General features: G+C 43.2%; 1 protein-coding gene across 3 annotated transcripts in view; it reads left to right on the forward strand.

Moving 5' to 3' along the window:
• DNM2 (dynamin 2) overlaps positions 1-15,591 on the forward strand; it is a 184,139-nt gene that overhangs the window by 139,984 nt on the left and 28,564 nt on the right. For all 3 annotated transcript variants that reach the window (XM_073622602.1, XM_073622600.1, XM_073622601.1), the window contains 5 exons: positions 2,993-3,102; positions 7,384-7,495; positions 10,690-10,854; positions 13,697-13,932; positions 14,040-14,288. In XM_073622602.1, the coding sequence (XP_073478703.1) occupies positions 2,993-3,102; positions 7,384-7,495; positions 10,690-10,854; positions 13,697-13,932; positions 14,040-14,288 (872 nt within the window). The remainder of the gene's footprint in view (positions 1-2,992; positions 3,103-7,383; positions 7,496-10,689; positions 10,855-13,696; positions 13,933-14,039; positions 14,289-15,591) is intronic.

The raw sequence follows: 15,591 nt of genomic DNA on the forward strand, positions 1-15,591 counted from the left end.
CTGGACGGAGTGAACGTTTAGGACAGTATGTGCCCAGGGATGAATGCCCGGAACACAGGCTGATGCATTCTGGGCATCTGTCCCTGGACACATACTGCCCTAAACGTTAGTAACACTCAGTGCACCATCCAGCCACAGCAGCTTTCTGCTTCTTTTATAGATTTTGCCTAGTACCAAAAACACAAGGATCTCGTGCAGCGGGGTTAAAGACCTGGTAGGCATGAGGTCCTTTTTCGATCCTTGTGAACCCTCATGGTGATCAGTAAAATAAAGTGGGACAAGGAGGGCACAGTGACTTGGAGAGTCATTGGAGGATGATAGAATGAGGAAAGGACATTTGATATGCAGAACTGGTGAGACTGACAGATTGCATTTGCAGCCTTCCCTATTTGTAATTCTTTTAGTGACCTATTATAAATATATATTGTTTTTGGACTAGTGAAGTGTTTTAGATGGCAAACGGTTCTGGTAGAAAAATAGTTGTAGCCTCAGCCTTGACGTTGAAACAGACACCCAAATAACATGAACTAGCTACACAAAAGAACAGGTTTTGTTTTAGAATGTCACTGTAAGACTGAAAAACAAAAAAAGCAAAAATAGGAATGTCTTTTTAGAATACATTTTGAGGTAGTTGCATTCTAACATGAACTCACACACACATCTGCTTGCCATGTGTCTTCTGTTATCTTCATTGAGGTTCCGTGTGTCTTCATGTCGATGGTTGTCCATCCCAGTTTAACCAGTGTGTAGACTACTGTTCACTCACAGTCCAACGAACACGTAGTCTGAACACTGGGAGAACGGGGTCAGGCTCTAAATTGCAGAATCCCAGCCGGCGACGCTCAAGAAAATTCCTCGCCACTTCCTGTGCCTCACAGAACTGCAGAATAGTCATGTCTTTGTGCCCGTCTGACCGCCAGATGTGCGCCCGCCTTTGTTAGCGGAGTTAAATCTTCAAACTAACTTTTCCAGCAATTCGCCCCTAGCAATTTGGTGACCTTGGCATCTAAGGCTGACCCCAAGGTCCTGTTAACCCTGTATGCCACTATCCTCACTGGACCCAATTTTAAAAATCTAGAGCAGAAGTTGAGCTAGTATACAGTCTATTAGCAATGCAGCAAAGGGGCTGGATTATGAAAAGTGGATCAAAGTAAACTAGCAGAACTGGCTATGTCTTGTAGTAACTCTTCCACTGTCACACACAAGGCAGATTGGTTGGTATGTGAGACAGCCTTACTTTAATATCAGGGTTTTATTTATTTTATCCACTTTACATAAGTGACCCCAGTGGCTTCTAAGTAATTCTACACACTTTTAGTCTAGACCGTTTTTCAGCTGGACATGGCAAAAAGCTTAACAAATTTCAGGTTTTGCTACTGCTGGGCAGGCAGGTTTGGAGAGACTCGAACAGTTCTTCTAGTGATCAGGACTTGGATGAACCTGTAACGAAAAGTGAGGGGTTTTGCTAAGTGTGTTGGCTTTGTATCGACTGTTTCTTAGTACTCTACGCTTCCCTATTACTTGTGAAACTCAGATCAATCCTCTAGTTAACATCCTATTTTGTTAGCCCTAAACGGCCATTCACTGATTTTGATCTCTCCCATCAACAAAATAACATTCAGATTACATCCAATCCAACGCTCATATTATACAGCTAGTTCATTTTTGGGAATTGGACAGCTGAAAATCGTGCGGCCAGCTGTAGCTTTGCTAATTTAACAGATGTAACTGACTAAAGTACTGCTTGAAACTATAAAGTGATAATTTATTTCAAACTTTTATTTTAGAGGTTCCCCATAAAAAAAGTCCTTTCAAGCATGCATCACCAGATTCTGGCGGCAAAGAACTGCCACGGCTGCTTGCAGTGCTGAGATTAGACGTAGCAGTGGTAGAGGATAGGATTACTTGAACAGCCCTAATTCTCTAAACGAGAATTTGTTAGCTGTGCTCTGAGTGTAGCTAGAAGCAATAGAGAAATGCAATGCAGTTTTTTTTGTAATTCAGTTAATCTGTGCAACAAGTAATTTTTTTTTTTTTTTTTTGCACAGCTAACTCCAGTCCTCATACTACGTGCTCCATCTCTCTTGCACTCATTTACCAAAAAAAAAAAAAAAAATTGCGAGGGCGGACACAGTGCCACACACACACTTTAAACATGGGGCTGAATTCCCTTTTCTGCATACCACTCGTACTACGTTATTACCAGTAATCCTGAATCTATACAGTCTCTCTCTCCCCATAAATAACTGACTGGAATGCTTTTCTCAGTGTTTTTCATGCATTAGGTAACCAGAAAGCAATGCTGTTCTTGCGCTTGACTTTTATACAGAGTCTCGCCCCAGCACCCACCCTATCTATGTATCCCTGTCCATCCTCTAGGAGGAGATGGAAAGCAGATTACCTACCCAAAAGCTGAACCCCAGCTGCGGCTCTCTTACCAGTCTTCCCTATATCGCTGCAGAAGTGGATGCTGCAGAGCAAGCCCAGGGATATCCAGGCTCCTGTGACGTGGCATTGAAATGCTTGCAGCCTTTGGAGCACATTTGTGGCTCTACAGGAAGTGAGAGAGGAGGGGTTAAGAGGCTGGGGGGCTCTGCATCCAGCAGCCTCCATGTGGAAGCAGCATAGGCCTCAGCCAAAAGTCCTCCCAGACACTTAAACTGTTCCAGATGTTGCATCGCTAGCAGTAACATAAGCTGCCTTCCATTAACTGTTTTCTCTCCCAGCTGCTCGCAGTTACTGCGCCCGAGTGCCATCATGGCAGCCAGAAGTTTTAATAAGGGTATAAAAATCTGATTTTTAGACTGTATATTAAAGCCTTTTTGCTTACAAGTTGTCAGTAACTATTATGTTATTAAAAATAAAATTACTAATAAACTGTATAGCCCACTTTTGCTGCATTTTCAAGATTTCATAGCTAACAGAAAGTGGTACCTGTGGCTGATAACTTGTACTTGGTCACACGTTGATGAACTCTCCTCTGCCCCTGCAGGAGAAAGAGAAGAAATACATGCTGCCTCTGGACAACCTGAAGATCCGAGATGTAGAGAAAGGGTTCATGTCCACCAAACACATCTTTGGCATTTTTAACACAGAATCAAGGTGAGCAGCCACGGGGCCATGTGTAAGCTGACCCTTACAGATTTATATCTTACCAGGTATTGATATGTCCTATTGAAATGCAGGTTTGGTTATATAAGCTCAAACTTTCTTTTATACAATCTCTATTATTTAATTAGATATGTTGGCATCTGCTTAAAGTGTATGTCCAGCCCACATTTTTTTGTTTTTTTTTTGTTTTGGGTAGAGTGGGTAAAGATTAGATTCCTTATCAGGCTATACTGCTGTTTGAGGCTCTATCGTAGAGATTTCCTGGTCATGATAACATGTTTACTAGACCGGATGTGATGAAATAAATCTGAAATCGAGAAAGACGACAATTAAAAGCTGACAGGGATTCTATTCTAGCCTTTTACGTTTAATCCTCCAGTACAGGACAGAGGAATTTGTTCTTGCTTTGAGTATTGTATCCTGTTTTCAGCGCTCCCCTGTAGTGTAGTTGGTTGCAGGGTTCTATACACGTCCAGGGCTGTGGTCCATTCCCGTGGCACCCTCACCTGAAGACAACCTAGGGGGTATGCCCACTGTGACGGGTGCAGCTTGGGCCCTGGATGTGACAGCAATGTGGACAAGGTAAGACTGGGTTCCCCTATACCTTACACACCGGTTTCTGGCTATGCATGTCTTGTTGGGTCATTAGTTGGATTTGAGATACACAATACATTATGTTCTTTTATCCTACAAGACACATCACAAAGATTAGGTATACTGTCTAATAGTATGTGTTAAAAACAGGGGTTTAGTCCGCACGCGTTTGCAAACGCATGCGTAAGCCACACAGCCTCGTCATGGCACCCTGATATCTATGGTCCTAACACTACAATATGAGTGTCCCCACAGTGGAGGCACATGCATTCTGATGGATAAATGAGAGCAGGTGGACTGAAGGGCAGCCCATCCCTTCTTAAAGGTACAGGAGCACACCAGACACCCAGCAAATCGCAGTATGCAGTGGCTGCAAAGGTGCTGGTGCGTTGCTGGACCAATACACACACACCAAGGTGATCTCAAAAAACTTGCCACCACCCTCATTTATAGCTGGCTATCGCAGTAAGCGGCATTGGAGGGCTACAAACAGATACAAACGAGGCCTGGGGAATGCCCAGGAAAAAATTCCAAGCCTACTTACCACCAGCTCGCAGACAACCAAATCAACCTGTCTAACAGTATGCGTTAAAAACACGGGTAAAGCCTGATGGGTTTTACTTCCTCTTTGTTCCCCTGCAAAGTAAAAGTATAATGGGCTAGTATACATCGCATACTAGCCCATTATGTGGCACTTACCTGCAAACAAATCCCGCGCTGTCCCCGCTGGTGGCAGCATCCATCTTTGCCCCTCTTCCTTCCGGGGCCACGGACTCCGGCTCTGTGACTGGCCGGAGCGTCGTGACGTCACTCCCGCACATTCACGCAGGAGCCATCAGTCACAGCACTTGCGAGTGAAGAAACGGCCCGGAGGGCCGTCTCTTCACAGCTCATGCGCCGATGACGTCATCGGCGCAGTGTACAGCAAATATCTCCTAAACAGAGCATGTTTAGGAGATCTTTCCACTACCTATAGGTAAGCCTTATTCTAGGCTTGCCTATAGGTAAAAGTCATAATTGGAGGTTTACAGCCACTTTAACTCAGCAGACCAATCAGTCCAAATTACCCAATTATTCGCTGATTCTGATTGCAGAGACCAGAAGCATGTTCCCTTGCCCTCTCCAGCAGTTTCTGTATCAATTATACCTGTGGCACTAGCGGCTTTTAGGCCTTCTGAGGCAGATGTTCGACATTCTACATTGCTCAAATCCTCAGACAAACCTTCCTTCACAGTCAAAGTTGTGGCCCCAATTTTCAAAGTGGGATGTTTGTCAACATTTGTGGACCCCTAGACAACTTGCATTCTTGATGCCTGGGTGAAGGAAGTGGTGTCTCAGAGCCGAAAAACTCAAGTTTCCCTCTTTGCCCCCTTCTGTTTCCTCACTCACAATCTTCTTCTCTGTGCAGACTAGCATCTTTAAAAAACCCTTTCAGGGCTTCTGGTTCAAGGTGTCATTTCCCCCAGTCCCAGAGGCAGAACAGTTCCCAGTCTCTGGGAATTTGTTCAATTTTTCCAAACCATAAAGGCGCATTTGCCTCAACTTGGATCTTAAGGCTCTGAATGTTTGCATTCCAAAGATACAAATGGAATTCACCAGATATGTGGTTTTCCTGGCTTGTGTGAATAGCAAAAATGCTTACTTGCATGTGCCCATCTTTCCAACAATCCGCAATTTCTATGCTTTGCTGAAGGTCAACAATACTGCCAGTTCATGACCCTGCCCTTTAGCCTCTCCTCTGCACTTTCGAGTGTTTACCAAGATGCTGACTGCAATGTTGGCCCTGTTCATTTTCATAGCATCTTTATTCCAGGATACCTAGATGCCCTCTTGTTAAGGAACCGTCTACAAGGGCTCTGTCTGACAACCCATTTCTAACTGTCCATATGTTGGAGGTTCAGCTGTATCCCTAACCTTCAGAAATCTTCACTTTAAGCAACTTAACACTTAAAAGTATTTGGTTCTGGTCCTGGACACACTTCAGGCCAGAATCTTTCTTTAGAAAATTCATATTCTCTGGTCCCAGGTTTGAATTTTTCAGTCCAGAAGCTGTCTGCATATGTATGTCTTGGGTCTGACAGTAGCCTCCTTCAGGGCAGTCCTCTTTTAACCAATATGTTGCAGATGACTGGCATGATAACAATCTGTCGATCCGGTCTTTGGAGAAACTGATTTGTCTGTCACCGAGTTCCAGGTTGTCTCTAGCTTGTTGGTTTAGGAATCCGTCTTTGGAGTTGGAAGTCCTTTCTTCCCATGTTTTAGATGCTTCTCATGACAGATACCGGCTTAGCAGGTGCAGGGGATTTGGTTGTCAGAGGAGTCTCTTCTCCCAATAAATATTCTGGGGCTTTGGTTGATTTGGCTGTCACTTTAACTTTGGACCACCCTGGTGGAGGGCCATCTGATGCGTATTTGAGACAGATAAATCCATGGCTGTGGTGTACACCAACAAGAGAAACCAGAATTCTAGCTGCTGCAAAAGAGGCAGACTGAATTGTGTACTGGGTACAGTCTAGCCTTGTCAACCATGTACATTCCAGGCAAAGACAATTGGCAGGTAGACTTCCTTAGCTGGCAGTGTTTGGACCCCAAAGATGTTCTTGGACCTGTCTCCAGTGGGGATGCCTAATGTGGACCTTCTGGCCTCCCAGTTTTTTAACACTCTTGCCAAGGTTTGTATTTAGCTACAGGGGTCCCCTGGCAGAAGCAGTGGATGTGCTGGTTGCTCAGTAGCATCACTACGTCTGATCTATGCATTCCTCTCCTGAAACGTCTACCCGGTCTGCTTAGCGGCGGACATTTTCATGATATTCATTAACCTGGAGACTAGCTCAGGCGAACGTGGTATAATAAGGCAAATATTTAAAAAGTGCAACACTGCATGCTTTTAAATGATAGTTTTATAGAACTAGCGGAATATAAACCGACAATGCTTTGTGTTGGAAATCAATTCCTTGTGCTAATAAAATAGATTAATAAACAAATTACCTACTTAAAAAAAAATTGTGCTTACAGTATATAAACTGATACTAAACATTTATGTGCAAATGCTACTTGATAAAAAAATGGAACCAATAAAGTTCTCTCAATATAGTGTCCGTTTGTGTGTAAACATTCAAATCTTCATTGCTAATTCTGTAATAATTCAAAGTTCTCACAAGCTTTTTCCTATTAATGCTCTCGCCTTAAAGGAGAAGTATGGCCAAAACGTTTTTGGCCACACTTCTCCTATGGGTCACAGGAGGGCAGTTCATTCTGCACTCTTGTGAGGTCACTCAGCTGGTCCAGACTGGGGAAAGATCTTGACTATATTGTCGGCATCCGCACAGAATCCGGGATCGGCACCTGGCTCAGGCTCTGAACTATCAGCTGAGAGCCTGAGCCAGCCCCTCCAGCCCCCTCCACAGCGCTCTAGTGAGTGCTGGAGGGGAGAGCAGGGAACCGCTGACTGACCCGCCCCAGCTCTCTGCTCACAGCGGAGGGGGAGATGTGAGTGATCAGCAGTGTTTTATCGCTCAGTTCTCACTGCAGAGTCGGTGGAGGACATTGGATCTATGCTGCATCCACCTAGGTGAGTATAAATGTGTGTTTTTAGTCCTGAACTTCTCTTTTAGGATGTCCCCTTTGTGTGACTCGCTACTGACCTGATCTAAGATGTCTTTTGTATGGTCATTGTAGGAATGTGTATAAGGATCTACGTCAAATAGAACTTGCCTGTGACTCTCAAGAGGACGTAGATAGCTGGAAAGCCTCATTTCTTCGAGCAGGAGTGTACCCTGAAAAAGACCAGGTAATAATGCACTTGCTATGCAGTACAAAATGATAAAACATTCTATATGTAGATGGTTTCAGAACAGAAGCTAGTTTAGTCTAGTGTAGACCAGTGAGTAACACAAATGTCAGACAGTAAGACTGGCAATAATTGCCTTGGTTATTTTTATTTTTTTTTTCAATCTGTTAAACAAATTAACAGATTTTTCCATCCACGTATGCGAGGGGATAGGAGAATCCTTCCTGCTGTGCCATTGTATTCTGACAGTGGGACTCCTCAGCTGTCAAAATACACTGATCAGTGGCTGCAGTAGACAAAGGTAAATAGAAAAATGGCATATATCTTGCAGTCTGTTGCTGATATTAAAGTGGATGTAAACCCCCACATATACCCAGCAGTGTTAATTTTGGCAGCAAATTTCAATTTAGTTTTAGTCTTAGTCTTAGGACTAAAAGGGCATTTTAGTTTTAGTCCCATTTTAGTCTTCTGTGATTGTTTTAGTTTTAGTCGTATTTAGTCGACTAAATCTCCAGTACATTTTAGTCGACTAAAGCTCATTTTAGTCGTCTAAAATCTAATAGGTGTAATTAAATTGTAATGCATTAGTTAACATTTCTCTACAATTTCCAAACTCATATACTGCTGGAGTGAAAAATCTAACATGTTATTTTTTATGGCATTGAGGTATGAACATGCACTACAGACCAGTGTTAATTTTGAAGTCAAATTTCAATTTAATTTTAGTCTTAGTCTTTTGACTAAAATGGTATTTTAGTTTTAGTCGTATTTTAGTCATCTCAGTTGTTTTAGTCGTATTTTAGTCGACTAAAATAATATTCATTTAGTCGACTAAAATGTTTTAGTCGACAAAATTAACACTGATACCCAGTGAAGTGAACAGCCTCCGATGATACAGAGAGATGAAACAAATCCTCCTATATAAGTTTTGCATGTATATCTTCTGTCTTCAGCTTCATATACTGTTTAGAAAGTGCTCTTCATGTTAATGTGACTTTTTTCACTTCCTCATTCAGCAGTAGCAGTGTAGTGTTGGATTACACTGGGAGACAGCTGATTGGCGGAAAGGCACACACCCCCGCACTAAGATAGGCAGAGACATTTAGAGCTGTGCTGTGACAAGTCAAGCTCTCGGCTAATCTATTTATAGCACCCACCCGACACAAATTTCAGCCTGGTGTTATCACGTGTCAGAGAACTTGTCAGACGTTATCATAACCCCGGTATCCCCTTTTTCAGCAGGCGGTCTGCAACGGATTCGATCACTTTTATCGGTGGCGGGAAAGGGGGCCCTCCGCCGCTTACCGGACCTGTCGGCAGTGGTGGAGGCGAATTTTTTTTTTTTTTAAATGCGCCCCGCCGAGCTTGCGTGCAGAAGCGAACGCATAAATGAGTAGCGCCCGCCTATGAAACCGGTGTTCAAACCACACATGTGAGGTATCGACGCAATCGGTAGAGTGAGAGCAATAATTCTAGCCCTAGACCTCCTCTGTAACTCAAAACATGCAACCTGTAGAATTTTTTTTAATGTTGCCTATGGAGATTTTTAAGGGTAAAAGTTTGTCGCCATTCCACGAGCGGGCGCAGTTTTGAAGCGTGACATGTTGGGTATCAATTTACTCGGCGTAACATCTTTCACAATATAAAAAAAATTGGGCTGACTTCACTATTGTCTTATTTTTTAATTCAAAAAAGTGTTTTTGTTTTTTTTTTCAAAAAAAGTGCGCTTGTAAGACGCTGCGCTAATACGGTGTGATAGTATTGCAACGACCGCCATTTTATTCTCTAGGGTTTTAGAAAAAAGTATAATAATTGTTGGTTCTAAGTAATTTTCTAGCAAAAAATTGTTTTTAACTTGTAAACAACACATCTAAAAAAAGAGTCCGGTCCTTAAGTAGTTAAGACAACACAGTTTTTTTTGGAGTCCCCGTGTAGCTTAATTTTATTACCTGTTGATCATGGCAGTAGATCTGCTATTTTTCCACTTTTGAACACCCCCAGCAATGCTATTTGGCTTGTCCTAACAGTTTGGTCTGTTTTAAAAAAACAAACAAAAAAAAAACAGATCTTCGAGCAGGAACAACAGGTAATGAACTGTGCTGGGGGGGGGGACAAAACGGTAGTGTTAATGCTATAGACTGTATTGTATGTTGTTGTTTTTAGACTGACCATAGTTCCTCTTTGGTAAAACCTTTCATCAACTTGGACAATGGAATTTTTTTTTTTTTTTTTATGCAAAAGTAGAGGTTACTTTTTGTGATAACAGTAGGTCAAAACAAGGAATAGATCCAGAGATACAGGCCGCTGCAGCTAAAGTATTTGTAAAGTCAAAACATTTTTTATTAAAAAAAGACCTGTTTATACAATATTACTCAGAGTGGCCCCATTCCTCCACAAGTGCCACCATAGCAAGCTGCTTGGGGGCACATGTGCAGGCAGACTCCCGAACCGGGCTGTCTGCGACCATAGATCAACACAACGTTGCTCTGCCCCCCACCCCGTTTTTTTTTTTTTTTTTTTTTTTTGATTTGGGAAAGGGGGTGGGGGCAAAAATTTGATGGCAGCAGAAACCAATTGCTCCCGCTGCTATCATTGCAGCCTGTGAATGCAGGAAGAGAGGGGAGAAGACCTGCAGCCAGGCACAGAGCTGGATTGATATGAGTCTGGTGAGTATTTACAACCAATTTAAGTGGCAATCACTCCAGGTAATCCTTTTATTGTGACACGCGGGCTTGCTAATAAATGAGGTTCTGAAATTGAGACGGAACGGGGCTAAGTAGGAGCAGTCAAGATTGAATATAACTTCAGCTGCTTATATCTTAGCTGAGATCATTTCTGGTTTTCACTGAAGCCAACCTCTGTTTATGCATTTATTTTTATTTTTATTCCTATTTTAAATTGCTCAGGTTTGTGAAAGGTTTTTTCTAAGAAAAATGTGTTCACCCTTCTACAGTGGGCTATTTTGGTGTCCGCTTCTAAGATATAGCAAAGGAAAATGTGTGCTTATTGCTGCTATTTGGGTGCCTGCATTTATTGCTTCTTTGGAAAAAAAAAAACATTTAAGCCTGGTTTCTACGAGTAGCACCTTCACATGTGTTTGGTTATTTTTTTTAATAAGCAAGTTGGACATGTTCTAAGAAATGAATCGGTTTTCGCACAGGTCAGATAATGAAATCCTTTCTTACATCTTTTAGACAGAAAATGAAGACGACATGCAAGAGAACACCTTCTCCATGGATCCCCAGCTGGAGAGACAAGTGGAGACCATTAGAAATTTGGTGGACTCCTACATGGGAATCATAAACAAGACCATCCGTGACCTCATGCCAAAGACCATAATGCACCTCATGATCAATAATGTGAGCAGACAGTGTGTGCTGCACAGAATAGAATGGGGGGGGGTCGTCATTCTGTTGTATGCTTCAGGAGCTTTACAAAAATGTACTGCCTGGGTGTGCTGGAAATTCCAATTACAAGGCCAGTGGTTGTGGGGGTCTGCGGACAGGGGGCTTATCAGAATTTGGAAGCCCCCTTCAACAAGGGGGCCACCAGATCTCCCCCCCCCCCCCCCTCCCCCTCCCATGTGAATGAGTAGGCCTACAAAAAAGTGTAAAGCAAATAAAAACACAGCACAAGTTTTTGACCATTTATAAAAAAACAAAAGGCCCCCTGGTATAGATCAATTGTCATTTACAACGTCCGCCACCACCACCGACCTGAAAAAAAAAAAGCTCTGGTCCCGACAAAGGTTCCTGCCATCTGCCTGCTCTGCTGTTTGACTGTTCTTAAATAACTAAGGGGCGGGGACACTCACTGACCTCACTGGGTGGCACCACCCCTTTGTGACGTCATCACCCGAGGGCATGCTGAGTCGGTATGGCTATTGGTGTTGGGGGACCCCACGCTGTGTTTTTTTTTTTTTTTTTTTTTTTGTTTTTTTTTTTTTTTTAATTATTGCTGGCATTCTTTTCACAAGTCGAACACAAGTTGCATGTATATCATGCAACTTGTGACTTTCATGTGAATTTCAAGGGTTTACCTCGATGTCTATGGCTCTCAAGTTGCATTAAAGTTGGACCAAAGTACTGCAGGAACTACTTTAAAGTGAAACTGATATGAACGGTACTCATTGGGAAACATGGGGTGAGATTTTGGGGTCGCACAAGTGTGAATAGGGTCCTAATTGTTTGCATACAGGTCCATTTTAACAGCACTAAACAGATTCATTTTTATGCTCCTTAGCAACCTAACGTCTTGTTGCCCGTCGCTACATCTACAACAAATTTTAAAAAGGCTGCTGCAAATGATGTGACTGCCAATGAGCGATTTTATTGCTCAGTAGCTTGGGGATAAAATCCTGTATGTAGCCTAGCCCAGATCTAGTCAAAGAACTATGGTCACATAGTTGACTATCATCCAAAAATGCACGTATCTCAGAAAAGTTGCATAAAGGCAATGTGCAGTAATATGGGCCAGCACTGTGCTATTGCTACAGTAGGTTAGTTTGTTATGTATGATGGAGTGCGTATGTTCCCACATGTTAAAGTGTGTATGGCCCTCATTTTTTTGCGGTGTCCCTTTAGTCCTTTTATTTTGTAGCATGGCAACAGAACAGTTTCCATCCACATTACATTCCTTGTAAGATAAAGGGTTGTAAATTTATGGAACACTATCTGTGTAATCTAGAATTATTTTGTTTATAACTTCAATCATAACCACCAGTACTCCCAGTCAGGCTCTGCTGCGTGCATATGTACTGACAATCAAGCAAGGTAGAAACTGCGCTAAATTAAATGCAAAACATCAAAAGGCAGCAACTCTTCTGTTAGATATAGCACAGTCCCAAGTCATGTATTCATATACAGAGTTGTGCTAATATTAGGATTAATATTCGGAACTAAATGTTCCAAAAACCAGTGATAAAAGTCCAAACGTGGTGAAAGGTTCTTTAGCAATATCTGCACCATCCACCACCTTGTAGTGTGTGTGATCCTTCAATTATCACTGCCACCATAAACAGTCTAGCTTCCCTACGCGTTTCAGCTTGACTAGGGCGACGCAACGTGCTGATGTCACTGCGTACCTCGAGTCCCGGAAGGACGGGCTGCTGCTGGTCGACCAGTCAGCATGTTTGTTTTTAGCGCAAATGTACATTTCCTTTGATGTAAGTGCAATACTTTATATACTCCTGTGATCCTTCAACTATCACCTCCACCATAAACAGAGTGCTTGCTTACCAGCTTTCACAGACCTATCACGGAAGGTCAGTGACACTTGTGGCTCTAAACCCAGTCGGGGCCTTTAACCATTGAGGAACCTCTCTGGACATATGGACCTACCATCTGGGTGGTGTTATCACAGGATATCCTCAAAATACAAAAGGCTTACCATAGTATAAAATCCTTAAAAATTTTATTCAGAGCGTATAAAGTATTACACTAACATCAAAGGAAATGTATATTCACACTAAAAACAAACATGCTGGAATAGCGGCAACCTGTCCTTCCGGGACTCGAAGTACGCCATGACGTCAGCACGTTGCTCTGCCTTAGTTGAGACGAAACGCTTAGAGAAGATCGACTCTGTTTATGGTGAAGGGAATAATTGAAGGATTACACACTACAAGGTGGTGGATGGTGTGGTTACTGCTAAAGAACCTTTGACAGGAGAAAGATGACTTCATCAGTTTGCCGCTATTTGATTGTCCAGTCACAGGCTGGGAGCAGGAAGGGGACCAAGCTGCATTGCTTTATTGCAAAGAAGAAGTTGGGTCACCAGCATGGCTGTGCTGTTTTGCAGAGCTGTGTAATTTTTGGACTTGCAAAATTTCAAGTCCTTTGGCAGGTGGTAAAACAGCTCTCACTTAAAACTGACCACTAAATAGCCAGCCAAGGGATTTGTAATTCTGATCGGTCAGTTTTTTACTCACACACACTGTCACACTGCACAGCCAGGCTGATGGCTACGTTATTTTGAAGTTCTACTCTACGGCTTCCTATTTTTCCTATTTGGCTCCCTCCAGCCATATTGGACAATTTTGACAGCATAATCACACTGTATACTTATTGCTCATTGAACAGACCAATGACACAGTAAGCTTCGAAGCTGAACCAGGAAAAAGTGAAGCCCTCTATTTGGCTAGGCAGTTAGGTGTGCGAATCACAAGAGCGGGTGAACAGGTTTTCACTTCCTTTCCTATAGGCGAAGGATTTCATTCACTCGGAGCTGCTGGCATATCTCTACTCATCCACTGACCAGAACAGTTTGATGGAGGAGTCGGCGGACCAGGCTCAGAGGCGAGATGATATGCTCAGGATGTATCATGCACTGAAGGAGGCTCTGAACATTATCGGGGATATTACCACTAGCACCATCACCACCCCGGTCCCTCCTCCAGTGGATGACACCTGGCTGCAGAATTCCAACAGTGGCCATAGGTTGGTACAGTACTGTCCAGTGTCATTTATGCACATATAGATTTTCACTTTCATCAGGAATAAATGTCTCAATACATTTTGTTTTTTTTTTTTCTTTTTCTTTTCAGCCCGAATGTGCAGAGGAGGCCAGTTTCCAACATCATGCCCCCCAGCCGTCCTCCTGCTGTCCGTGGCCCCACACCAGGCCCCCCTCTCATACCTGTGCCAGCAGGAGGTTCTGCTTACCCTCCAATCCCTTCTCGCCCTGGTTCAACGGGGCCATTCTCTGCTGCTAACAATGACCCTTTTTCTGCACCTCCACAGATCCCATCCCGACCTGCTCGTATCCCACCAGGTGTACCGCCCGGTGTGCCCAGGTAAGGACCGTCATCTACTGCATGTTGCTCAGCGCACTATCACTGCATGATGAACATGATCAATTACTACATTAATTATGGTCACATATTTGATAGCTACGTGTGTCTGTAGATGAATGATCTGCACAAGAGAATATCTTTCCGGTCAGTGCAATGTAATGGGACAGTGGGAAACCTAACCCAACGCATTGAATTACTTGCCATGTGGCAGGGCTAGACAAGGATAGTAACAAGAATTGAAGCTGTTAAGCTTTTTTGAAGGTTGCTTTGCACCCTAGAATCCTTAGAATATTTGCCAAGCTTCTTCTCTACAACCTGAATGCTGGGCTGTTATCAGGAAAAGCACTGAAACACAGATAGTAAGAGCTTGACCACCTTTCCTTAAACACATTCCTCTTGGCCATTTAGGCAGCCCATCATAGGAATAGGCCAGTAGAAATATATGTAGGGGGTGGGGTAGAGGGGCAATAAATTCTGCAGCAGAAACCTGTAGATCATTTGAAGTTACTTTGTCATTTTTAATAGAAAATTATATAGTCTTTATTTCTATTTTCAAAAAAAAAAGTAAGTTGCCTTTCTTTGGACATGCAAATACATATTCTTAAATTGGAAGTTTAGTCAAAACCCAACTAACTTTAAACCTGCTCTCTGCCATATTCTAAGCCTACTCTAACTAGCCCTGTAAAGAAAACAAATGCTGTACTTGCCTGTTCTGCAGCCGCTCCAGTCCCAGGCTGAGCTGTCAGCAGCAGCTTCAGTGTGTGGGAGTGTTCAGAAGAGACAGCTGACAATGGCAGCCCCATACTAACTCTATGGGAGGTGTCACTTCCCAGGTATTTTACAGCCGTTGTCTGCTTTGCCCTGCACACAGCATCAGCTGCTGGAGACTGGTCTGTAGCGGCTGCAGAACAGGTAAAGTGATTTTTTTCTTTTTTTTTTTTCTTTACAAGGCTAGATAGATCAGGGTTAGAATGTGGCAGAGAGTAGGTTTAGCATTCCCCCATTCCCAAAGCTCCAGCTCTGTGTATAAATTGATAATTAGTAGACTGGTAGTCTTTTAAGTCACTGCAGGGAAGGAGAGTGGGGGGGGGGGGGGGTAAGCTTATTGAGTCACTGATAGTGAGGGGAGCAGAGCTATTAAGCTACTGCTGTCAGTGGCAGCAGGGTGAGCTTAGCTGCAGAGTCATTGCTGGCGGTGGGGGAGCTAAGCTGCAAAGTCGCTGCTCAGAAAGGGGGAGCTGAGCTACTACTGGGAAGGGAGGAGCGGGGCAAGCTATGCTGCAAAGTCACTGCTGGGAGAATA

The sequence above is a fragment of the Aquarana catesbeiana genome, linkage group LG03 (genome assembly GCF_042186555.1).
Source record: "Aquarana catesbeiana isolate 2022-GZ linkage group LG03, ASM4218655v1, whole genome shotgun sequence".
NCBI lineage: Eukaryota > Metazoa > Chordata > Amphibia > Anura > Ranidae > Aquarana > Aquarana catesbeiana.